Source organism: Dromiciops gliroides, chromosome 1 (genome assembly GCF_019393635.1).
Source record: "Dromiciops gliroides isolate mDroGli1 chromosome 1, mDroGli1.pri, whole genome shotgun sequence".
Classification (NCBI taxonomy): Eukaryota; Metazoa; Chordata; class Mammalia; order Microbiotheria; family Microbiotheriidae; genus Dromiciops; species Dromiciops gliroides.
The window spans coordinates 484,885,182-484,911,833 of record NC_057861.1 but is presented as its reverse complement, the minus strand read 5'-3'; the positions used below and the strand labels follow the sequence as shown (position 1 = coordinate 484,911,833).

Here is a 26,652-nt window from a genome sequence, read left to right as displayed (position 1 = left end):
CAAGAACTCCATGGAGTTTGGAAAGCTCAGTGTGGCCCAAGATGAGAAGCCACTTTTCTTTGCCTGTCTTTGCTCTTTCTTTTGCTTATTGGATAGAAAAGGGCCCTTTGGGGTAAGCAAGTAGAGATATTTGGTAGATTCTATAAAACACTTATTTTCTTGAATCTGCAAAATATTACTTGGGTAATGTAACATTGGTGACTATGGCCATATCACCTCTTCCAGGGTTCTCCAGTACCCTTAATGAAGTTGGGTGTGTCTAGACTCTGTGGAGATGGCTCGAGCCCTGAGTGATGGTGGTCCCCCAAGTATGTGAATATATGTGTATTTGGGGACTCTCCTACACTAATTTCCACCTAACCACTGACAGATTAGCTTTTACAAAGAAATATTGACTTCAAAGGAAGAATCACAAACATATGAACATAATTCTTCCCTCCCTCACACACATCAGTCTCTGGAGAGAAGGGGATTAGGTTCACAGCTCAATTCCTTTAGAGCACAGCCCCAGCTCCAAGTTCAAAATCCATTTTGGGCTTAAACCCCAGGTACCCTGGCTTCCCAAGGTTTCCCTGCAATGCTGGCTAGATGCAACATCCCACAGGGCATCCTGGCCCCAAGGCCATCATGGTCTGAACTCCTAGTAGAGTGGGTACTATCACTGAGGCCTGAAATACAGGACACAAAACAACAGTAACAAACAAACCAGACCTGTTTCTTAGAGCCAGGGCAAAAGAGCATAGGGAGGTCTTCTACCTCCTGGTTCAGTTCTCGACAGCTAGCTATGGGTGAACTATGGTCTTCAGACTCTGGATGCAACAAGAAGGACAAGGCAGAAAGAGATCTTGAGACAATCTCTGTCTGGCCAGACACTTGTCTTGCTTGTGTCGATCAAAGGAGACCCCTCCTATCTATGTAGTAGGAGAAGGAGGATGCCTCTCTTGGGTGATCTGGACGTGCTCCAAGCCACTTACAGGGATAACTGTAATCTTCATCTGTACATGTGGGATTGCATATGATCCTGGGACATCAGCTGTTTGGAAATTTACTGTAGGATACTGGGGAATCAAGTGAAAGGATATTGACCAGAGAGATTTGCTCTCAATTTGTGACAAGGACTGTGTTAAAAATGCAACCTTGTCAGTTTTCCAGCGACAGCAAGTTTCAGATGGGGAAATGGGTAAGGGGGCTTGACCTGCTGTGGAGGTTACCTTCATTCTGAGAATTCCCCTAGCACTTCTCCTTTGATTGGCTTCATAGCCAGGAGGGGCTGTGCTTTTAAACATGGCCAGATTGGGAATTTTTTCCTATTGCTTCCAGAGGGGAAAGATCACAGTTTGCCCATAGCATGAGCCCCATCCCATCCCTGTCATTCTCTTTGATCCTAGCTCCAAGAAATGAGTCTAGGGTCTCTGTTCTGTTGCTTGTCCTTCTCAGTTTCAGGTACCCTCCAGTGGCAATCTCCCTCTGAACCTGGGTGTTCAAGTCATCACAAACCTGAAGCCAAGACTTCAAGTGGGATGAAGCAGTCAGCCAGCCCAGCAAGAAAACCTTAAAAAGCCAGGGTGCAATGGGGCAGCTAGGTGGTGCAGTGGATAAAGCACTGGCCCTGGATTCAAGAGGACCTGAGTTCAACTCCAGTCTCAAACACTTACTAGCTGTGTGACTCTGGGCAAGTCACTTAACCCTCATCGCCCTGCTAAAAAAAAAGCCAGGGTGCCAAGACTTGAGTCCTAGAATCTAAGAACATGCTATATAGGAATTGAGCTAAAGCATGAACCTAATCCCCTCCCTCCCCCACCTTCCATTGAAATGGTACAAGGTGGGAGGATTAGGCCTTAAAACTGGGGAGCGGGGCAGGGTGGAAATGGGCATCGTCTGTATATTTGATGTTATACATTTGAAGTTCACACTTTTGTAAACTTTTTTTAATGACTTGAAGACTTTGGATTTAGTTCCAGATCAATCATTTATTAGTTTGTGACTGGGAAGTCATTTAATTAATCTCTCATTTTGTGAAAAGGGAAAGAGAGTGGACTAGATGTTCTATGTCACTGTCAGCTCTAACACAGTATTGCTGTATTTTCAAGCTCTGGTAAAAGGGAACAGATCTAAGTAGGTGTATACAGTCAAAGGAACTTAGCTTCTAGGGATCAGATGATTATTCTGCATTACAGTGAAGAATCATGTGGAAGCCAAATAGAGAGTGGTTTGGTTTTTTTCCGTCATGGAGTAAGGATGGGATTTCTTCAGGCCCCATATTAGGAATTCTAAAGTGGAGACATCTGAACTTCCCTATAATCTAAAACCTAATAAAACTTATTTGTGGGGTGAGAGGAGTGCCCTTCCATCCCAGTTGGGGAAATGGGCTCTAGAAGGACAAATGCTTCATGGTCTTGCAAAGCTGAATCTATCAGCTAGAAGTGGGGGAAAGCGATAAGGATTTATATAGCAACCACTATGTGTTGGGGGCACTGTAGAAGACCAAGAATCAAGTCCAGACAAGATTCTCCTTTGAACGCTAAGAACTAGAACTGGAACAAGAAAGGGAAATTAAAAGTGAGGTATTACCCATGTTTTTATTCACACCAGCTATCACTTCTTAATTTCCTTTATTTTAATGCACTTAAAGGTTACCCTACATTGTTTAGTAGTTACCTCTTAGATGTTTAAAATTTTGTGTGCTATCAGGGGGCAGAGCAAGGGAGGAGGGGGAAATTGGGGTGGTCCCACAGTATAAGCTGGGTGATGGGAACTCTAAGGCTAGAAGAGTAATGGCAGTGTAACGATTGGAATAACGCCACCTGCTGGATACTTACTGTAGAAGAGTTCTGCCCATGAAGGGAAGGTCTTTGAGGGCAAGACCAGGAGTCAGGAAGTGACGCAGACTAGTGGGAGGAGGAAGGAAGAGACTGGCGCTCGGGCTCGCTCTCTTTTCCTGGGGACGCTGGCGGAGAAGGGAGCTAAAAATGTGCTCTCCCTTTAATAGATAGAAATCTAGGCCTTTCTCTCTCTCTTTACCAAATTCTTATTCTCCTTAATAAATGCTTAAAAGTCTAACTCTTGCTAAAGCTTATAATTTATTGGCGACCACTCATTAGATATTTTAGACAGACTAGCTAGAATTTTAGCCTTAACAGCAGTAAGAAATAGGTATGGGCACTATCAGTGAAAACTATTATAATGGTATGGTAATTATAATTAAAAGCTAGGAAAACGGGGATAATGGAGTGCAGGGGAGCTATGGCAGCATAAAGCTGCTGTTCCTGGTACTTTACAGGAGGAAAAGACACAACTAAATACAGTGATCTATATGATTTTAGCCTAGGAAACTTGATCAGGTAGATATCAGGAAAGTTCCTAAGAAGAGCAGAATTTTTAGTTTCCTGAATGGGTAGAGGTAAATGGGGTTATTTGTAAGCATCATTTAAGAAGTGGTTTCTGGGGCAGCTAGGTGGCGCAGTGGATAGAGCACCAGCCCTGGATTCAGGAGGACCTGAGTTCAAATCTAACCTCAGACACTTAACACTTACCAGTGTGACCCTGGGTAAGTCACTTAACCCCATTTGCCTCACTTAAAAAAAAAAGTGGTTTCTGTCATTGATCAAGGCAGTTATAACACAAACATGACCTGGGCACCAATAATAGGTCTACAAATACTCCCCTCTCTCCCAGCATACAGTCCCCCAGACTTCCCCCAATTGCCTTCTGGCAAACACCCCTTAGAGAACTTCAGGCTCTGAAACAGTGGCCAGTAAGAGCCCAGCTCCCCTTTCATTTCTATGTCCAGTCACACAGGATTGAGCAGTCATGGATGAATTTCTTTTATTTTTTATTAAATCATAAATCATAATTAAATCATAAAAGTTTTTTATTATTTTCCAGTTACATGTCAAGATAGTCTTCAACATTTGTTTTCATAGGATTTTTAGTTCCAAATTTCTCTCCTTCCCTTCCTTCCCTCCCCTCTTCCCAAGAAGAAAGCAATCTGATATAGGTATGTATGTGTGTATATATAGGTATGTGTGTGTGTATATACACACATATATGTATATATACATATATGTATATACATGTGTGTGAATACTATATATACCATAATCACAAACATATTTCTGCATTAGTCATGTTGTAAAAGAAGAACAAAAGAGAAAAGCCTTAAAAGAAAAAACAACAAAAGTAGAAACATTATGGTTCTATTTGCATTCAGAATCCAGTTGTGTTTTTTCTGGATGTGAACATTTTCCATCATGAGTTCTTTGAAATTGTCTTGGATTATTGTATTGCTGAGAATAGTCAAGTCTATCACAGCTGATCATCACACAATTTTGTTATTACTGTGTACAATGTTCTCCTGGTTCTGCTCACGTCACTCAGCATCAGTCCACTTAAGTCTTCCCAGGTTTTTTTTTTCTGAAATCTGCCTGCTCATTTCTTTCAGCACAATAGTATTCCATTACATTCATATACCACAACTTGTTCAGCCATTCCCCAATTGATGGGCATTCCCTTGATTTCCAATTCTTTGCCACCACAAAGAGAGCTGCTATATTCTTGTATATGTGGGTCATTTTCCCTTTTTATGATGTCTTTGAGATACAGACCTAGTAGTAGTGGTATTACTGGGTCAAAGAGTATTCACAGTCCCATAGCCCTTTGGGGCATAGTTCCAAATTGTTCTCCAGAATGGTTGGATCAGTTCATAACTCCACCAACAATGCAGTAGTGTTCCAATTTTTCCACAGTCTCTCCAACATTTATTATTTTCCTTTCTTTTGCTCATATTAACCAATCTGATAGGTGTGAGGTGGTACTTCAGAGTTGTTTTAATTTGCATTTCTCTAATCAACAATGATTTAGAGCATTTTTTCATGTGGCAATAGCTGTGATTTTTTCATCTGAAAACTCCCTGTTCATATCCTTTGACCATTTCTCAATTGGGGAATGACTTGCATTCTTATAAATTTGATTTAGTTCCCTATAAATTTTAGAAATGAGGCCTTTATCAGAAATGCTGGCTGTAAAATTTTTTTCCCAGCTTTCTGCTTCCCTTCTAACTTTGGCTGCATTGCTTCTGTTTGTACAAAACCTTTTTAATTTAATCAAAATCATCCATTTTGTATTTCATAATAGTATGGATGAGTTTCAATCAGCACCACAGATGGCACTGTCTTTCACTCCAAATCCACCACTCTTTCGCACTTATTTCTGTAGAGGGACCCACAATCCCTGCAGGCACCAATATTTACAACCTTCAGGTTAACCCTGACTCCTCACTCTCAAACTGCATATTAAAGTAATTGTCAAATCTTGTTTGTTACTCTACAATATATCTCAAATGTGTTCTCTTCTCTCCACTTACATAGCCAGTACTCTAGGATAAGTCCTTATCGGCTCTCACCTGGACCCTTGCAATAGCAGCCTATTCGGTCTTGCTGCTTCAAGTCTCTCCCACTTCAATCTAACACTTTTACCCAAGCTGCCAAAGTGATATTTCTAAAGCCTAGGTCTATGGTACTTCTCTGCTGAATCAACTCCAGTGGCTCTTTATTACCTGTAGGATCAAATAGTAGTCTTCTATGTTGCAATTCTAAAGCTTTTTACAAGCTTACATTTAACACTGTCTCTGGGCTACTCTCCTAATTCATCCTCATAGATTGGGTTACCAAAAAGGGTAAATGCTACATCGGGTTGAAAGGGTAATTCTGTGGGTGCATACTTCTACAATTAGGAGGCACACTTGGTGGAAGCTTATTATCAACAATTAGCACTTGTCAAAGACATTTGATGTTTGTCCTTCATTCTAGAAGAGGACCATGACATTGGGGTGATGTCATGACTTGCACTGAATTGGATTTAAGTGAAGGAGGGCTGGGTAAGGTCACCAATATCACTGTCTTCCAGAGCATCTGGGTCCAGTAGCAGGATATACATCAGGATGACTGGAAATAGCCCCAGATGTTTAAGGAAACTGGGGTTGTGACTTGCGCAGGGTCACACAGCTATTAAGTGAAAGCTTAATATTAAGCTTAGGTGAAATTGGGACTCTGGTCCTCCCAACTTTAGGACCAGTGCTCTATCCCCTGTACCACCTAGCAGCAAAGACATTTACTAAGAAAGCATAGCAAGAGTGGTAGTTATAAAACATTCCTCTCTGCTCTTTTGGTTCCTGACCTCGCCATGGTGGGTTGGATGATGGGGTCTCTTAAAAATAGTTAGATTTTTACCTTTCTCTCTGATCTTAATGCTCTTTAATAAATACTTAAACGCTTAAAAAAACCCATTCCTCTCCATAAACCTGGGGTGTGCTTTCGCATAAATAAATACATAATGTCTATGGAAAGAGTGGGCAGGGGCAGCTAGGTGGCGCAATGGATAGAGCACCGGCCCTGGAGTCAGGAGTACCTGAGTTCAAATCCAGCCTCAGACACTTAACACTTACTAGCTGTGTGACCCTGAGCAAGTCACTTAACCCCAATTGCCTCACTTAAAAAAAAAAAAAAGAGTGGGCAGTAGTAGTGAGGCCCATGTGAAGGGAATGTGTGGCAAAGGCAACAACTCCTGTAACTGCAAGGCCTAAAAGCATAAGGGTCCTTACACAGCTCCCTTTGTTTGCAGAGTGGGCAGCCAGGAGTCCTATTTCTCAAAGCTGCATCCTCCCATGGGCGACTCTGTATCCAGGTTTTTCTTGAGCACATCTCCATTTCAGTAATATCTCCTACTGACTGAGAAGCTCCCCTTCAACGTTACGTGGGAAGTTGCAGGGGGAGTAGGGAAGGAGGGGGCAGAGCAGAGAATCCCCCAGGTCTTATTTCACATCTACTCTGTGACTTGACAGCTTGCTTTTTTCCAAAGCTTGCCTATTTAAAGCTTCCATGGGTGTGTGATTAATTTGCTTGCTTTGCTAGCCATAATTTTTCCTATCAGAGAAAGGTCAAGGGGTGTATATACCTCCTTGTTCCTCTTAAATGCTCTTTATTTTTTATAATTAAACCAATTGAACTGAGGGGATCCACTCCTTTACATACATTAACCTCCCTTTATACTCTTGGATCCAATCAAACTGGCCTTGCTGTTCCTCACACATGATAACCCATCTCTCATTTCTGTGTCTTTTTATTAGAATGCACTTGCTCATTACTTGTTCTTTAGAATTCTTTACAAAAGCACCACAATCTATAGGAAACCATTTTTGGTCTCCCAGCTCCTAGTGCCTTCCTTCCCAAAATTACCTTGAATTTTTTATATAAGGACACTATATACTTATTCTATGTTATCACCCTTTGCAGAATATAAGGTCATTTTTGTGAAGCTAGAGTGAAGTGCAAACACCTCCAGGTGGACTCCAAATCAACAAACCACAAGCCCTGGGAGGCAACCCCAGGTTTAGAAACATTCATCTCATGGACAGTGTGGGGGTCTGAAGACTGAGTAGGAGAAGATGGAAGGACCTTCTCCTGTTGAGGGACTCCAAGCACAGCTGTGTTGACCTGATTCAGTCCAGAGCATCAGGGATAAGAAGCTAGCACACACCTGTTGAGTGCAGTACCAGAGTGGGAGACCAAGCTGGCTGTGGGCACTTGGAGGAGAGCAGAGTCCCTTGTTTCAGTTCCAGAGCAGAGAGGACATCTATAGTTGGCAGCTACTGGAGAGACCCCAGAAAGCAAGATCATTTATGGGACACACCATGACAGGGGGCCTTATGAGTGGAGAGGAGAGCCTAAGGTTGGGCCCTGGAAACAGACCTCAGAAAATAACAATAAGAAGGACCTGAGGCTTTTTGCATCATTCCCAATACTTTGGGAATAGAATTTGATTACACTAATAGCTGCTAAAAACAAAATAAAAATAAAAATTAGTAAGAAAAGGAGAAAGAACCCAACCATAGATAGCTGCTATGAGGATAGAGAAGATCTGGGTTCATATTCAGAGCAAGACAGAGCTAAAAAAAAGCCACTCCTTATTCAATGAGAACTGTCAAACGGTCCCAAGCACAAAGAGTTCTTTGAAAGACTTTAAAAATCAAATAGATATCAAGGGAAAAAAATCAGAAAAAAATAAAAGCAACTCAAGAAAATTATGAAAAGAAAGTCAATCAACTTGAAATTGAGAATCAAAAATTTAAGGGAAAAAAGTTCCTTGAACACTAGAATTAAACAAGGGGAAGCTAATGACATCAAGAAATAATAAAACAAAATCAAAAAGTGAAAAAAATAGAAGAGAATGTGAAACATCTCATTAGAAGAACAACTGATCCAGAGAACAGGTTGAGGAGAAATAATGTAAGAATAGTCGAACTACCTGAAAAATTATTATAAAAAAGAATCTTGATACACCTTTACAATAAATTATGGAAGAAAATTGCCCTGAAGTTCTAGAACAAGAAGAAAAAGCAGAAATAGAAAAAAATCCACCAATCTCCACCTAAAAGATATCCCAGGAGGAAAATTTACAGAAATATCATAGCCCATTTTCAAATCTCCTAGGTTAAGGAGAAAATATTTTAAGCAACAAGAAAAAACAATTTATATATTGTGGAGCTATAATAAGGATTGCACAAGACCTAGCAGTCACTGTGTTGAAGGACCATAGGTCTTGGAATACTATATTTCATAGAGCAAAAGAGCTGGTGTTATGACCAAGGGTAACTTGTCCATTAAACCCAAGTATAATCCTGAATAAAAAAATGGACATTTAATGAGCTGAAAGACTTTCAATTATTTGTGACAAAAATAGAAGGTACCCCTGCATTCCTACTATTCTTGGCTACATGGGATTTATTTATATAAGAAATTTTTCATTTAAAATAATCAAGATTATTCATTTTATACTTCAATAATGCTCTTACCTCATAATAATTTAAAGTCTGATACTGCTGAATATATCATATTATAAGGGACTCAATAAGGTCAAATTGTTTACTTTATATATGTGAAAATATTATCAATATTCTTTTTTTTTTTTTGGTGAGGCAATTGGGGTTAAGTGATTTGCCCAGGGTCAGATAGCTAGTAAGTGTCAAGTGTCTGAGGCTGGATTTGAACTCAGGTCCTCCTGACTCCAGGGCCAGTGCTCTGTCCACTGTGTCACCTAGTTGCCCCTATTATCAATACTCTTATGACTGTCACTATTATTTGGGTAGTTTGATAGAAAGACTTTGATTGATCTGAGTACAATGGGGTGATTCTTAAAAAAAACAAAACTGTAGGGAAAAATAAAAAGGAGTAATTATCTCATATGAATGAGGCATAAAAGAAAAATGGACACAGAATAACCTAGCAGGGGGTGGGGCAGGTAGTTCTGGAATTTTACTGTCATTAGAAATGGGATTAAAGTCTATATTCCAAAGGGTATAAAAGTCTTCTAAATTCAGAAAGAAATAAGAGGGCAAGGGGATAGAGTTGGCGGAAAGAATAAGGGACAGTCTCTTGGAGGGGTGGGTAGGTTAAGGAATAGTAGGGCAAGATAGCAGGTAGCAGTAAAGCTGAGAAGGGATACAATTAATTACAGTGAGAAAGATAGTGGGGGGGGGGAATAGGAAGGAGGAAAATACACAAGTAATTATAGTTTAGAATGGGAATGGGAAAGATTTATCCATAAAATATAAATGGATAGCAGATTAACAATTGAATTCAACAATATGTTGCTTTTTTTAGGAAACACTATAAAAATGAGAGATACACACAGATAAAATAAAAAGGAATAGAATTATGCAAAAAAAAAAAACACAGGGGTAGTAATCATGATCTCAGACAAAGTTAAAGATAAAACATTTAATCCAAAGAGAGAAATAGGGAAACTGCAGTGTCAGCAATATTACCCCATACTGTTTTAGATCATTTAAAATAACTAGGCAGTATAAAATACCTGAGAGTATATCTGCCAAAACAAAAATAGGAACTGTACAAACATAAACATAAAATACTTTTTTATACAAATAAAGTCAGATATAAATAACTGAAGTAATATTTATTATTCATAGGTTGATAAAACAAATATAATAAAAATCAATTTCATCTAACTATATTTATTCAATGTCATCCCAATTAAATTATCCCAATTAAAATTATCTTACTGAGTAAGAAAAAATAACAGTTCATTTGGAAGAACAAAAGTTCAGGAATTTCAAAGAAACCAGGGGAAAAAGGTGTAAAGGAAGCAGATTCAGCAGTATCAGACTTTAAACTATTATAAGGTAAGAGCATTGCTGAAATATAAAGTGAATAATTGTGATTCTTTTAAATCAAAATTTTCTTGTATAAATAAAACCCATGTAGCCAAGAAGAGAGAAGGGATACAGAAAACTAGGGGACAAACTCTCAGATAGGAATGGGATTGGGTTGGAATGTTGACTGGTGTAGGAAATGATGAGCTGGTTGATTTAGAAAAACATGGAAAGACTTGAGCTTATGAAGAAAGACAATATATCCTCCATCAGAGAAAGAAAAGACAAGTAGAAATATGCATAGTATGGTTTTATATACATCTATGAATATACATGTATATAAGTATATGTATGTGTATACATACACACACACACAATTGTAGCCTTCTTTAGGGAGGAGGAAGAAGCAGAGGGATGGGGGGGGGGAAATTAAGTAAAAAGTACCCATCAGAAAACAAAAGAAAACCTACAAGGAAGCAAAGAAAAGCTGGACAGCTTTGAAAACAATGTGTAGTATTTATTATATAGGTTTTCTTGAAATGGAAATGTATTGTTTTATATTGAATCCTCATGTTCTGCTGTGTACATAGCAATGATTATTTTTTCTTTGCTTGTTTTGTATGTAAGTTACAAATTTTTAAAATTTACCCCAAAAAAGAGATAACCTTCCCCCTGGGGGGGAAAGATATGAAAAAAGAGACATTTCTATAGACTATAAAACATTTGCAACATTCATGAACTCAAAATAAACTGAATGTAGTGTGGGCAAGTTTATTTTCCATTTCTGTCCTGAAGACAAGCCTCTCTCCTGCCACATGGCTTCCTCAGGGTTTAACAGGGTCAGTGTCTTACATACCAAAGGGGAGGGAGGTATGTGTACATGTGCATTTTTTAGGCATACTGTTATATCATTAGCCCATCCTTAACAGTCTTAGAGACTTTCTTATCAATAGTTTCCCAGGGAAGTATAGTCGGAGTGTGGGATCCAAGATATGTAGAACCGGATATCCAAATTAGGAAGAGACTTCCACTTAAGGTGCATACAGGATGAGCTAGCCAAGCATGGGGAAGTCACACAACCTTTTGCCCAATAAGCCCCCTGCACATGTGCCCCAGTATCTCTGAAATGTGCTTGTATAGACAAAGAAGGCTTTCTGTCTGGGATGCTTGTATGTATAACTATTAGGGAAGGTTGGGGAGGAGCTAGAGAGGAATTCACATAACAACCACTAGCTGTCCAGGATACTAACACCCCACCCCTTTAAGTAACTCTCCTTTAAATAAATTGTCTCTCTTTAACCCTGGAGCTTTCTTCCATATCAACTTGTTCTCAAGGGGGCATGGGGCAGGTATACATCTGGTCCCCTGACGTACCCAACAACTGGCGTAGTAGGCAGGATACTGTACCAAACAAGTGGCTTGATTAGCAAGACACCTTACCTTACATAAGGGTTTTTAAGGATGAAAATTAAAGGAAGACTATGGAGTAATAATGGAAAATGTTTGGAAAAATCATTATAAGAAACTGTTTTCTCCATCAGGTATAATGTAATCACCACATTTGAATGATACCGATACAGTACTAGATGTGCATATAGATAAGGTAGATATGCTATTAAAGGGAACAAAAATAGAAAAAGCAATTGGATTGGACAAAATTATTTAAAGGTGATCTGTATTTGAGGTGACAATTATGAAAGCATTGAGGGAATGAAATACAATACAATGTATCAAGGTATATGAAGGAGAACATACTAAAGTTGTATAAAAAGTATTGGACCTTTATATTAACAGGGAAAAATGGAAACCAAGACATCAGTAACTACAAACCTGTATGCCTACTCCCCTATCTATACAAAATTTTTATGAGTCATTTTTATACAAATCAAGGGCATTCTCAATGAGGGCATCCATAGGAAACAAGAAGGCTTTCACAAGTGATATTCAACAATGAATCATATCTTTGCCAAAGGATAAATATTATATATTGACATCACACTGTGTTGATTATGAAAAAGTATTTGATTCAACAAAAGAAAACAATGTGTTACAGGCTTCCATCTGTACATCAAAATTATTCAAGATTTCTTGAAGATAGATCTTTTTACAACCCGTCCAGTAGCAGGTAGGTGGTGGAGTAGATAGAGCACAAGCCTTGCAGTCATGAGCACCCTAAGTTAAATCAGGCCTCAGACACTTAGTACCTGTGTGACCCTGGGAAAGTCATTTAACCACTATTATTACCTCAAAAATATTTTTTTCAAACCCTGTTTAACACTATTCTAACGATAAACATCGGGCAAGGCATAAACCTGGGACATGTATGCTCACCAAAGGTGTTCTTCACTGTGACAGAACTGATCCATCAGAGTCCTGCGGATGCTGAGCTCCTTCAGATGGCTCTCTTTGTAGATGACATTGTGCTTACTGCATCAAAGCCCTGAACACTGCAGAGCCTCCTGGGCAGACCAAAGGGTGATATTTCAATGTTGACTGCACAGAACACAACGTGCATTTGGGTGAACACCTTACAGAGCTAGTCCATCAGTGTGTATATGTAAGACAACACAGGTGGACAATGAGTTGGATCTGCCAGAGTTGTACCTCAGGGAGGAAGGGCCTTTGGGAAACTGCAATGCTCTCTTACTGACCTAAAGCTTCGTATGAAAGCAAAGGCCTGTCTTTTTTACTACCAACATTCTACTGGTGGTGCTATATGACACTAAGACATGGATTAAGGCTGTCTCCAAAGAATTCAAAACGGGCATCACACAGATGACAACAAACAGGCTCTTCGTGGATGTGTGCAGACTATGGTATATAACCAATGAGGAACCCAAAAAAGAATAGGAATAAAAGGAATTGCAGGATACAAAGAGGAGATGGGCTTGTCACAGTGAGGGGAAAAAGGAGATAAACAGGTGGGTAGCCAGAGACATGACCTTGAAGTGTCGGGAGGAAGTGAAAAGTGTCTGGGATGGTGGGTAGACCATCTGTGACAAACTTATGGGAGGAGATGGACAAAAATAATACAAGATGGATAGGCCTGGAGAAATTGTAATCAAAACTTTTTCAGGGGACTTTGGAATAGATGAGATCACAGATCATTTCAGTATCTGAGTAGGTAGTTCAGGAGTCCCTAATTTTCAAATATCAATACCTGTCAATATGACTCTCTCAGAAGGATCATTTTCTCAGTCAGCTTCCCTAAGACCACAAGGAACATGGATTTCAGCTGAATGCTGAGCTAGGCTGTTTGGTACCATCACACAAGTGCCTTCTGGTGTGAAACAATCAGGGAAAGCCTTGTATTCCAAAGTAAATGTTATACACATAAATGTGTATGTATGTATATAGAATACATGCATATATACACATGTATGTATGTAAATATATGTAAATATAAATTTTTTCAATTGCCAGATGGCTTTTGAAGTGAGAATATTTCCCCTTCCACTATGTCCAGCTCCATGCAGGTCAAGTGATTATTACCACTATATGAAAACTCTCAGTTTTAGATTCTAGCACAATCTAGATACCTCATCAACTTTCGTGATATTGCTCCAATTTTCTTGCTGAGAAACTAGCTTATTTCATATCTCATAAACCAACTATTCTGGGCAAGTCACTTTGTCCCTCTGATTTGTTTCTTCATGTGTATAAATGGTCATAGTAATGACTTCCCTGCTTCATAATTATTATTATGATCACATGAGATAGTTTATGTAAAGCAATTTTAAAGCCACAAATGTGGCTTAAAAGAAGACAAATAGGGGCAGCTAGGTGGCGCAGTGGATAAAGCACAGGCCCTGGATTCAGGAGGGCCTGAGTTCAAATCTGACCTCAGACACTTAACACTTACTAGCTGTGTGACCCTGGGCAAGTCACTTAACCCCAATTGCCTTACCAAAAAACAAAAAAACCCCACAAAAACAAAAGACAAATAAATGTCAAGTTTTATTATTTCAGTCTAATTTAGCTAAAGTATACTCTTTTGGAGGCAGGGCAATGAGGGTTAAGTGACTTGCCCAGGTTCACACAGCTAGTAAGTGTCAAGTGTCTGAGCCCGGATTTGAACTCAGGCCCTCCTGACTTCAGGGCCGGTGCTCTATCCAATGGGCCACCTAGCTGCCCTCATAAATGTTTATTAAAGAGTATAGTTTAGGGGGCAGCTAGGTGGTGCAGTGGATAGAGCACCGGCCCTGAAATCAGTAGGGCCTGAGTTCAAATCCGGACTCAGGCCCTTGACACTTACTAGCTGTGTGAACCTGGGCAAGTCACTTAACCCTCATTGCCCTGCTCCCCCCCCCAAATCAAACACAAAAATAAACATTTATGATATTGAAAAAGTTTCAAAATTCACCTCCTATCCACTGATGGGGGATTACATAAGTAGAGAACAATGCACCTCACCAACTCCCAAAGGTTTAATGATCATCTCTCTGTAGGTGACTCCCAGATCTATATATTATTTATTGCTTATCTCTCTTCTGAGCTCCAATCCTGTTATCATCAACTGCCTAATGGACATTTCAAACTGATTATTCTATAGGCACCTCAACGTGTTCTAAAACCGAATGTATCTTTTCCCTAGAAGCTAAATACTTCTGAACTTTCAAACTTCCACTGAGGGAGGCACCATCTTTGCATAGGTTGCATTTCTCCCCTCCTCTTCAGTCACACTCCTACAACTCTGGTTCAGGCCCACAACAACTTCTCACCTGTACTATTGCAGTAGCATCCTAATTAGATTTGTAGTTTCCAATCTCTCTTCCCTCCAATTCTCCACATAATTGTCAACATGATTTTCCTAAAGCAGAGGTCAAACAGTCACTTCCCAACTCAACAAACTCTAGTGGTTTCTTCCTGTGACCTGGAGGATCAAACAGAAATTCCTCTGGCTGGCATTTAAAACCCTTCTCTCCTTGGCTCCAACCTGCCTTTCCAGATTTATTATACATTACTCTCTTCACACACTCAGCATTTCAGAGAGACTGTCCTCCTTATGGGTCCTCACCTATAGCACAGCACACCTGCCTTCCTTTTCACTAGCTGTCTCTCCAGCCTGGAATGCCCTCACTCCTTAAAGTGTCCCCAGCAGCATTCTGTTCCAGCACCACTGTGAACAACAGATCTTTCTTAATTTCCCTCCCAGCTTCAAGAACCCCACCCCAATATTCTCTTATACTTATTCTGTATACACTTATTTGCATTAATAGCATGCTGTCTCCTACAACTGAATACACATGTCTAGTTTTCCTCGCATTTTAATTACTTTTCGACCATCATTTACTCAGAGATACTATTACAGCACCAACTTTTGCATACCACTTGAATGACAGGATAAATCACTTTAGTTAGCAATGTAGATAGAGGAGACCATCAATCAGGCAGAGTTTACTAAAGGCAGATGGACTACCTGACTGACCAGATCCTTAAAGGAGCAGATCATTAATCCCAGTGAAATCCCTCTTGACCTTATTATCCTTCATTATTTCTTCTTCTACCTGCCCCCTACAGAGTTGGCCTAATAAATGATTGGTAAGTGGATAAACAAGTAGCTTATGATCCATCTGTTTACCTACAGGGCTGTTTGTAAGGAAAGGATCCTTTGGAACTCCATTAAATTACAATTTATTTATACAGAAATAAAATATTGCTAGATCTATAAAGAAGGTTATATAATGCTATGCCAAATAAATTAATGTTTTTAAACCATATACTGCAAAGTCAGAAAGGCTATGAAGCTATTTCAGTAAGAATTACAGGTATTTCAAGTCACTGACTCTTTCCTAATCCTGCCACCCACCTCATAGCCTTCATTGGCCACAGGACTTGAAATTCATTTGGTGATTGATTGCTTATTTGTTTCATCTGCCAATGATAAAGGCTCTACTCCCATTCACTGCCAAAGTGTATATATATGTTGAAAAAGCCAAATTAGCTTCTGTGGCTGTATCCTCAAGGATTGTCACTAGGTAAGTGGGGAGGCTGAGAGATGCTGTGCATGATGGTTTAGCCCTTTAATTCCATGGGGGTGTTCTTCCTCATACAGGAATGCTACTCTCCTTTTAAGGAAAAATATAAAGGAAAAACATCCTTGATTGTAAGTATCCTATGTGTCTATCATAATATAGCTGAATGGAGAACCCTTAAGATTATTTGGAATGGGATATTTACTGTGTGGTTAAGTTCTTATTATATATCCAAGCAAAGACTAGAAGCAGAGTGACGCTGCAGTTCAGAATATAAGAAATGGGTGAAGACCTCATCAACTTGGCTTTTGTTTTAAAGTATAAAATTTTAAATTATAAAATTTAAGTATCTTAGACTCCTTAAGAAATAATCTTGGCAAAAAAAATTCTGATCTGACTTACATAGGGTACACCTTTGAAGTAAATTTGACAGTTTGCAAGACTGGGGGGTTCGAGAGTGAAAATAGGTACTTCTAAGCTGGCCATTCAACTTTTCTCATATGCATCAAAGAAGTAAAGTAAGATTTGATTTGCTTGTGGTCTGTGGTAATACTAAGTCCTTTGGAAATGACCTAAACCTCTAAAATACTGGTGATGTCTAAGTGAAGACATGGGACTACACAATTTCTGATGTTGTAGTAAGGCAGGTCTTTTCCCTTTCAAGCTTGCCATCTCACTACTGACTTAATGTAGCATCCATGTTCCTTACTGTCACTTTAATTGTTCTGGTAACCCTTTGTTGGTTTACTCCATCCTTACACCATATCTGAACTGCTACCCTCCTTTCTCACAGGCCTCTTAAAAGTAAACTGTTTGGATAGAGCACCTGCCCTGGAGTCAGGAGGAGCTGAGTTCAAATCCAGGCCTCAGACACTTGACACTTACTAGCTGTGTGACCTCGGGCAAGTCACTTGACCCCAATTGCCTCACCAAAAACAAAACAAAAAAACTCAGCAGTGAAAAGTAAACTGTTTTTCCTTAGAACTATTTGCATATTCAGATCACAAGGAGATAGCACTAATACATGAATTCATATGAACATTTTTGTTTTGCTTTGCTATCTCTGGTAAGGTAGAAGAATTCTTGGACTTGGAGTGGAGAAAGGTTTCCTTCTACCCTTCTACGGCCAAATGAACTTTACTTCCTCTGCCCTCCAAATAACCACCCTTAGACCCAAACTTATTATATTGAGGCACCTAATACTGTTATGCACATGTGGGAATGCAGGTTAAAACGGCTGGGGAAATACTGGGGAGGAGCAGGGACAAGAGAAATAAGGCCCAAAGGATATGGGGACAGCAACTGTTATCGTGCCCTTCTTAGATAATGGCAGGTTTCTTCCCCATTTTCCCTTTCAGGCTAACACCCAACAGTTTGGACCATTAGTTCACACTTTTGGATAGCTGGGATACTTTGCTTCCTTTTCACATGTGGTAAATTTCACTTGGTCCTCAAGGATCCTGTTTGCTAGATAATACAAGTATTTATCCCAGATGTCACAGAAACAATTTTGTTCAGTTATTTTTTCAGTCATATCCAACGCTCCATGATGCTATTTGGGCCTTTCCTGGCAAAGGTACTGGAGTGTTTGTGTCATTTTTCTCCAGCTCATTTTACAGATGAGGAGACTGAGGCAAACTGGGTTACGTGACTTCTGTCTTGATGCTCTATCCACTTCACCCCTAGAAACAAATTAAGTTGTTATAATTACCTGTCTGTGGCAGAACTCAAACCCAGGTGTTCTAACTCCTAATCAAGTCTTCCTTCCATCATACTGCATGGCCACACATGTCTCTCAGCTAGGATGGAATTCCACAGAAAACTCGAATCCAATATACTATAAAGTCTCTTTGAGATTCATGCAATAAGGAATAATTTCCTCTTATATTGGAATGGGAAGAAGTACCCAAGTATAGTTTTAGACATATAACTGCTACTGTCACAAGAGGTTGATGTGGACCACACATGTAGTATTGGCAAAAAAAAAAACCCTGTCTTGCAGAAAGCAGAACAAGCCTGTCAAAGATGGAGAAGACTCTAGCTGATATGATGCTTAAAGATACAAAACAGATTGTGGCTGAACTCTATTCCAAAAGTAAGTGAACACTACTTTGATTGGAAGCTGCCCTGATGTTGCCCTGATGTACTTAATAGAGATTCTTGAAAGGAGATAGTTGCTGGTATGTTTTAGAGTGACCAGATGAAATGGTACTGACTAATGTATTAAAACTTCAACTTAGATTGTATAATGTTTGCCTACTAATTCAAGCAAAACTTCCTCCTGTTGGGCAGGAATGAAGTGACATTAAAATATCATACTCGGGAAGTCTAGAATCCTCAGAACATTGACCCAGAATGAATTAAGAGCTCTGATTACCTGCAAAATTGGACCAAAGCAACTGCTTTGATTGTTGGAAACTGACATCTTACCCCCCTATCCCCACAAGTGTTATAGCTACAAAAAAGTGTTATAGCCTAGGAGTCCCATTTTGGAAGACGGGACAAACAATCTCTAAGTACTAGACCTAGGTAATATATATATAATAATGATAACAAAATATCAGATTTCCTTTTTTTGGCAATATTGATGTAGTTTTCCCAAGAAGATAACTATGATCTACAGAATCTTACCAGGGGAATTTCAGCTGGGGCTTTAAGACCTTTTATGTTTTTAGTCAACCTAAGGCTAGAGAATAGATCATGGTATTTGGATCTAGAAGGGGCTGGAGAAATCATCTCATCTAGCCCCTGCATTTACAAATGAATTATCTGAGTCTGAGAAAGAAAAGGTACTTGTCTAAGGTCACATAGGAAGTAAGTAGTAGAGTAGGATTTGAGCCCAATTCCTGGCTGCAAATTCAGTGCCCTTTGTACCTAGCATGCTACCTTAGAATACGTATTTGTATTTGTGACAAGAAAGAATAGATACATTAAAAGAATAGCATTGAGTTGAGATTCTGAATAGGGAATTATTGCTGTAAATCACCTAAACCATTTAGAATATTAAATAGCTTAATGGTAAAGATTTTGGAGTAGTCAACCACTGAATTCAATGTAGTTACTTCTTGTGCAATGGAAACTTGATTGAATTTATAATTTTTTTAGAAGGCAGACAGAAAAATTAGAGGTAGTAGTTTAATTTCTCTTGGCCCAAGGATTTATCACTACTGGTACTAGCTTACCTTATTGGGGAGCTATGGCCAACAACACCTTCAAGTTTTTAACTAATAATGTTTTTATTTTCAGTTTCACGTGATCCTATCAGACAAAGAATGAGAAGACAACAGGTACCACAAAAGGTCATTTTTACTAAGTCTGAGCTACTTCAGATTGTACTATGAAAAAAATTCAGTCTTGAGTCTGTCTCAAAAATATCTTACTTTAAAGGACTATTGATGAAACATACTATCCACCTCCAAAGAAAGAATTGATATTGATGGAACAGACTGAAGCATGCTTTTTTTCATTTTCATTTTTTTCTTTTAATCATTTTCTTTTACAAAATGACAAATATGGTAATGTTTTACATAATCATATGTGTATAACCTAAATCTGATTGCTTACCACCTCAGGGAGAGGGGACAGGAGGGGAGGGGAGGGAAGGAAGGAGACATAAAAATTGGAACCCAAAACGATAAAATGTTTATTACATTAAAAAGAGACCAAAAAAATCTTACTTTATAGTATCCTGTTATAATGAAGTCAGTGCCAAGTTCTAAGAAAGCTTAGTTGTGTTGGACACGGTCCACAGTGGCCTTTTACGGGCTTTCCAGTAAATATACCTCTTCTAAGATTTCTAAACAATTTCCTCTTAAATCTGAGGCTGAATTCAAGAGTTTGTGGTTTACCATGGGCAACCCTGGTGACTGAAGGAGGGCTCTGTACAAATTCAATTCTTAAGTGAGTATCTGAAGGGGAGATAACTTGAATCTTGGTGGTGTCTACACTTATCAAGGGCAGAAAATGAAGAACACAGATAAGCTAATAGATACAGAGAATAAACATGAACTGGGTATAAAATCTAGGGAGTGAGCCACCATCAACGGGTACAAAATGTGACAAATTAAAAGGAAAATGTATGAGCAAGGAAAATCTGGGTACTGTAAGTAAAATATCAAGTTTTCTTTAACAGCAGGGAAGGCCATACCCTGTCCTCGGTACTAATTGACACAACACTCAAATTGGTCTTGGGGAGGGAACAGAATTAGCATTTTTGAAGTGCATTCTCTGTGCCAGGTGTTTTTATAAATAATACCTCAGTTGATCCTCACAAACTTGTGAGGGAGGTGCTATTTTGTCCACATTTTACAGTTGAGGAAACTGAGGCAGACAGAAATTGTGACCTAATAAGAGAACTGGTATATATGAGGTAAAATTTGAACTCGAGTCTTCTGACTCCAGGCCACCCAGATGGCATCTATAAAGAAGGTAAAAGTACACAAGCAAAGGCAACATCAAGATCATGTGAAGGACCAGCTAGTTTATTCCCACCAAGGATGGGAGGGTGCCTTCAAAAGGCCTGTGGTGCCTAGTACCTGCCCCTTTTCCAGCCATTCAGCTTCATACCACAGGATATACCCAAACCTTGTTTCTACAAGAAGCTGTCATGGCAAATTTTGTGACCCTGGAACCCCAGGCTGCCACTTCTATGTGGAGCCTCCTTTACTCCCCCCAAACCCATTCCTCGTTTTCACCACCACTAATCCCATGTTTTCATAATTGTAGGTTTCCCTTGGTTTCTGTCCTTATTGGCTAGCATCTGATATCTCCTTCCATACTTGGTCTAACCTGAACTTTTGTTTCTTTTCCTGTAATTAGATTCTTATCTAGTTTCCCTGTCTAGGTTCTCTCAGAACTATATATGTCTCTATTCCTTTCTTCTCCAAATGGGTAGTTCCAAAGAACTTCCCCTTCCAACTTTTCCCCCATTAAACCTTGAGCCTTCGTGTTAATAACATCAAAACACAAAAAAGCAAATATGAACATAAATTCTCAATTTTAGATGAGGGGGCTGTGAAATTACTGGAATAAATTTGGAACAGTAAAATAGTTAAGGATAAACAAGATCCTTTTCTTCCATACCTTGTCGAATTGAATTTCAAAAAGTTCACATTTAGAAAGACCACTGCTGGAGATACAAAGATGGGAGCACTGTCTGGCCTCTATTCAGGTAGATCTTGTTAGAACTTTTCAATTCCTCTGAGTTCTGCGAAGGCCCTTCTCACCATTAAGATAAGTTAGATTTCCACCCCTACTGTGAGGATATGAAAAAAGCAGGATGGTACCAAACCAAAGCATGTTAAGAGTCTAAGGCATCATAAATTTGTTTTGCTTTCTAGAAACCACATTCATCTATGGAGATCAGGCTTGACAAAGGCCAACCATCTAAAGAAACTAATTCTAGTAGTAGTAGTAGTGGTTATTCAAGCAAGGAGGAATCTGCAAGCATCAGGGATGTTACCAAAAGATCTCTTCCTTATGAAGAACAAATCATCTCTGAAATCCAAGAGGAGAAACAAACACTAGAAGAATTTAAAGTGACTATGGACAAGTACTTCCCAATCTCACCTGACACAGGTCAGTGACTATCAAGCTAGATGCAGTTCCTCTATTCTCCCTTATTTAGTCCTGCCTTTGAGTGTAAAATAGTCTGGCTAATTTCTAATTAGACTGCTTCCTGATGTAAAGTATGACTTGGTCACCTAGTTTCCCTTAAATGTAAAGTTGCTACTAATCTGGGGCAGCTAGGTGGCACAGTAGATAGAGCACTGGCCCTGTATTCAGGAGGACCTGAGTTCAAATCTGGTCTCGGACCCTTAACACTTACTAGCTGTATGATCCTGGGAAAGTCACTTAATCCCAATTGCCTCACCAAAAAGTAAATGAATAAATAAATAAGATGCTACTAGTCACTTGCATATGAGTTTATCTTTAGGAGCACAAAAGTCTTATAGTTGTTACATCTTCAGCCCTGAATAAGTATCTGATGCTGTTTGGTGATTCTATTGCCCAATGTCTGGGTTGAAGGAAGACTGGATGTCCTTATGGATTAGGTCATGTAGCATAGTTTAATCTTTCTTCACAGTAGAAGCAAAGGGAATATTCTATGGACTGTCAAGGTCTGTGAGATGGGCTCACTACTGGTCCTCAGCCCCTCTTAACTCTAGTGACTTCCCTCTTTTAGTTACATCCTATTTACCCTGAATATAGCTTCCTTTACATATATTTGTTTTCATGTTTCCCCCATTCGATTGTAAGATCCTTGAGGGGAGGGACTGTCTTTTGCTGCCTCTTGTACCCCCAGACCTTAGTACGGTGCCTGTCACATACTAGGTGCTCAGTAAATGTTTATTAATTAGGGGCTGCTAGGTGGCGCAGTGGATAAAGCACCGGCCCTGGATTCAGGAGTACCTGAGTTCAAATCCGGCCTCAGACACCTGACGCTTACTAGGTGTGTGACCCTGGGCAAGTCACAACCCCCAGTGCCCCCCACACAAAAAAAATGTTTATTAATTTAAGTATCTTATTCTAGTAGAACTACTTGTTGGTTTTTTAAAAATTCAATATAGCTAATATCCAAGAATCCTCAGAGGAAGACGGAGATGCTGGAGAAGAATCTTCAAGGGATGAAGGCTATTTCACACCACTAGGTTCTCTGCCAAGCAACCTTCAGCCCCAGGCATATAAGAATTCTATGGAAAACATCAGAGGTGCCAAGAACAACATCAGAAAACTCTTGTACCAGCTCTATGAAGCAATTGAATTGGTAGGCTTTTCCATGCCCTAAGGTACTTCTACAACCAACCAGTTCCTTGCTAACAGAATTTTTTACAGAATCTAAGTTGGAAGGGATCTCAGAGACCATCTAGTATAAAAAGTCACAGACATCAAGTCCCTCTCTCTATAGGAATGATTTGATAAGTCATCACCCAAATTCTGTTCAATGACCTAGCAAAGAACTCATTATCCCCCAACTCCCTATACATACTTCCCTTATGTACAATCTAAGCCTGCCTTTGGCTATAGCTTCTACATTGTTTTCCCCCCTCATTTTTCCAGCTAGAAGCAACAGATTAAAAAAATCTAACCTTTTTCATGTTGGCTCATGTAAGTAATTGAGGATGACTGTGATCACTATACTCACTTAACATGTTTCCTTTTCTAGACTAAACATTGTCTGTTCAGCTGACAGGGTCCTTGGGCCTCAACATTCTGAATGTTCTTTTGATCTCTACTGGTTGTGTGTATGGCTGATGGAATGTTAAGGGGGTATATGCCACTTAGCCAGGCTAGCCTTACCATCAGGGCAATTCTTGGTGTGGCAGGGAAGGACTTAGAAATCTCTGACTCCTGCCTAAATCCAGCATTCTTCATTTCTGAAGAACAGACTTTTAAGGCAGACCTGTATCTTCAAGCTTTCCAAATGCTTTTGTTCCAACAGACTTATCAAAGCAAGCAAGGTTTCTCAGATCGGCAGAATTCCCATAAGGCACTATTCGAACTGTGGATCAATTGGAGTAGAAGCCAGTTTGAAAGCTTGGATAGTGATACACAGGTATCTGACATAGAATATTCATGTCAGTGATATCTAGGTATTAGATGGGTAACCTCATGAGTATTTTTAAAATTTTTGCTTGCTATGTATACACAATAGCCTCAACCTTAAAGAGCATTCAACTAGGAAGACTTTACCATGTAAATACTGAAGGATGGAGAGAACTTGTAATTGGGGGATCAAGGACTGCTGGGTGGTGCAGTGGATAGAACACCAACACTGGAGTCAAAGATGAGTTCAAATCTGTCCTTGGACACTTAGTAGCTGTGTGACCTTGGGCAAGCCCAATTGCTTCCAACAAACAAATAAACTTATTTAGACTAAAATAAAGAAATCAGGGGTATCTGTGGGGCAGTATTGATAGTCCAGCTGACAAGGTACTGAAGCAGAACAATAGGGAGAATAAAGATATCTCAGTTAATAGACCTTGGCAACTGATTTTTCCTTTTGCTGTAAGTTTTCCCACAATCTAAACATGACTCTTGAACCTGAGCAACTAGGAGAATGGTGGTACTATTAATGAGGAAGTTAACCTAAAGAGGTGTTTTATACTTGGCAAAAACTTCAGAATTAAGCTAATTTTTCAGATGAGGATTGAGGTACAAAGCACCTTGCCCCATAGACTCATAGGAGTAAGTAAAACAGTAGGGATATAAATGGTCTTCAACTCCCAATACAGGGTTTTTTAAGTGTTAACTATTTCTAATTGCCTGCTGGATGTATACATGTACATATATAGCTTTTGAGTGGGGGGGGGGGCAATGAGGGTTAAGTGACTTGCCCAGGGTCACACAGCTAGTAAGTGTCAAGTGTCTGAGGCAAGATTTGAACTCGAGTCCTCAAGCACCTAGCTGCATCCTTACATATATAGCTTTTAAATTGACACTAAAGCAATTAAAGAAGAGGTGACAGAAGTCTAAAGGCATTATTAAGGCCTTTTTTCAGAAATCAAGAAATTGTGCTAGAATGAGCAGCAACTACATACTTATTTTATACTCCTTTTTCTTGCAGCTCCTGGAAACAAGAACTTTGGGCATGTCCCAAAGCATTGCCTTGAAATTACAGTCTGCCTTCATGGACCTCATGCCGAAAATCCAAGGTCTCCCCAAAACCCTACAAGACAAGCTCCAACAAGCCTGTTCCGACTTGCAGAAGGTTCATACCACCTTCTCCTTAAGTAATAGGTTTGAGGATCTAGACAAACAGCATCTGACCCAGAGCCAGTTGAAACTGACCCAAGCTCAGGGAAGTATAGAAGAACTGTTTTGTTTCTTAGAAGATGGTTTACCTTCTGATTGGATTGTAGGACCACTTTCCCCCTCTGAATATCCCTTCCCAGAGATAACACTCCCTAAAAGAAAAAATACAAATCTTAAATTGTGATATGGAACAAGATTGATATTTCTAGATTCCTAGCAAGTTGTCTCATGATAGTTTAGTTAATAACTGTATTCTGTATACTTTTTGGATTGTGAAAATAAAGTTGCATTGAAAATTCATTTATCCTTTCTGGGTTATTTAAATGCAAAATAGGAGATCAGAGATTTGGGGCAGCTAGGAACAAGGTACAGGTCAGGAAGGTCCAAATTTAGATCTCGGACCCTCAATAGAGTCTCAACAGATCCTCAGAGTGACCCCGGACAGTTGATTTAAACCCTATTTGTCTGTTTTTTCATCTATAAAATGAAGATAACGGTACCTACCTTCAAGGCCTGGAGGAGGACCAAATTAGAGAATATGCTTAGCACAGTGCCTGGCACATTGACTTTTTTAACCCATTGAGGGCCTATTCAAGGCCAGGAACTTTTCTTGAATTCTCTACTACCACTCCTGATCCCTTGAAGGGTAAGGAACAGTAGGATGGAGAAAACCCAAAGGTCCTTCCTGCAAAGTGACCTGTCTACTTTGTAAATAATGTGATTAGTTTTTGAGGGCTTTGGTTTAGTTTAGGGCAAAGCTATTTACTTCTATAGGGCCTTCTTTCACAACAGCTAGAAGGCTTGAAACTACAGATTGTGAATAACTCAATCTCATCCCCTAGGTGAGAGACTGCCAAATAAAGGGGACAATGTGTAGCCCCCTTAACTTTATATACTCAATTATCCAAAGGTTCCTTCCCCGCCCCCAGTCACACTAGTAACCCGTAACCAGCAAGAAATGTCCAATGTCAGAGACACTTAACTGTGCTACTCCTCAGGAGGCAACAAAACGGGTGAGAATAAATGTAATTTCATCATTGTTCCATCAATTTACCCCTTTTCTCTTTCCTGAGAGATCTAAAGACTGGCCCTAAAGTAGGAAACTGACCAATTCCAGATCCCAGAATACTTTTCTCTTCTCAGGCTAGAAAAGAAATAACTCAGAATCTTTAGTAATTTAGGGCCCCCCCCCCACAAGGCACCCAGCAGCAGAGACCATATCACCATAAAGTGTGGAGTAAGCAGTGAATCTGTTTTGAGGATCTGTTCTAGGCAAGCTGGCCTGGACCTGGGTCAGTGTTGTGTCTGACACTAACTACAGGCCCGGGGCCAATCTTTTTTTTTTTTTTTTTTAACTAATTAATCTTGCAACACCTTCTACTGTGCTCAATAACATTTTAACACCGCCCCCCAACCTGGATCTTTTCCCTCAAAGTGTTCCATTTCTCTCCCAGCACTAACTGAAATCTGGCATTCCCTGGAAGACACGCTGCAATTCTGTCCAGTGGAAAGGGTGCCTTCTCTCCCTCTTTGAAGGAGGGGAGTGGTACTCCAATTCAATGAATCTGTTAAGGGATCCGAAGAGGGTTTCATAATAAGAATCAGACAGGCTAGTCAATGCCTAAAACGATAGATATTTATTGTGTTTTAACTCGCACAAAGGAAGATTTAAAGATGCCTGTGAGTAGAAAAACAAGGGAAGGAAATTGACCAAGATAGTTTCTTAACATCTGGGACACAGGAAGGACACAACTAGTT

The 26,652-nt window shown here is 39.5% G+C and overlaps 1 protein-coding gene across 1 annotated transcript; it reads left to right on the top strand.

Moving 5' to 3' along the window:
* Positions 1–274: 274 nt before the first annotated feature.
* On the top strand, positions 275–25,078 carry LOC122750699 (perilipin-3-like). The gene is made up of 7 exons (XM_043997482.1): positions 275–308; positions 18,143–18,235; positions 19,387–19,427; positions 21,480–21,717; positions 22,710–22,906; positions 23,582–23,695; positions 24,707–25,078. The coding sequence occupies exons 1-7, from the start codon at positions 275–277 to the stop codon at positions 25,076–25,078; spliced, it is 1,089 nt and encodes a 362-aa protein (XP_043853417.1).
* Positions 25,079–26,652: the final 1,574 nt, after the last annotated feature.

Coding starts and splice junctions, on each gene's coding strand:
- LOC122750699 (XM_043997482.1), top strand. CDS start 275: ATGGCTCGAGCCCTGAGTGATGGTGGTCCCCCAA. Junction 18,236..19,386: donor GGCTGAACTCTATTCCAAAA/GTAAGTGAACAC, acceptor TTTTATTTTCAG/TTTCACGTGATCCTATCAGA. Junction 19,428..21,479: donor AAAGAATGAGAAGACAACAG/GTACCACAAAAG, acceptor TTTGCTTTCTAG/AAACCACATTCATCTATGGA.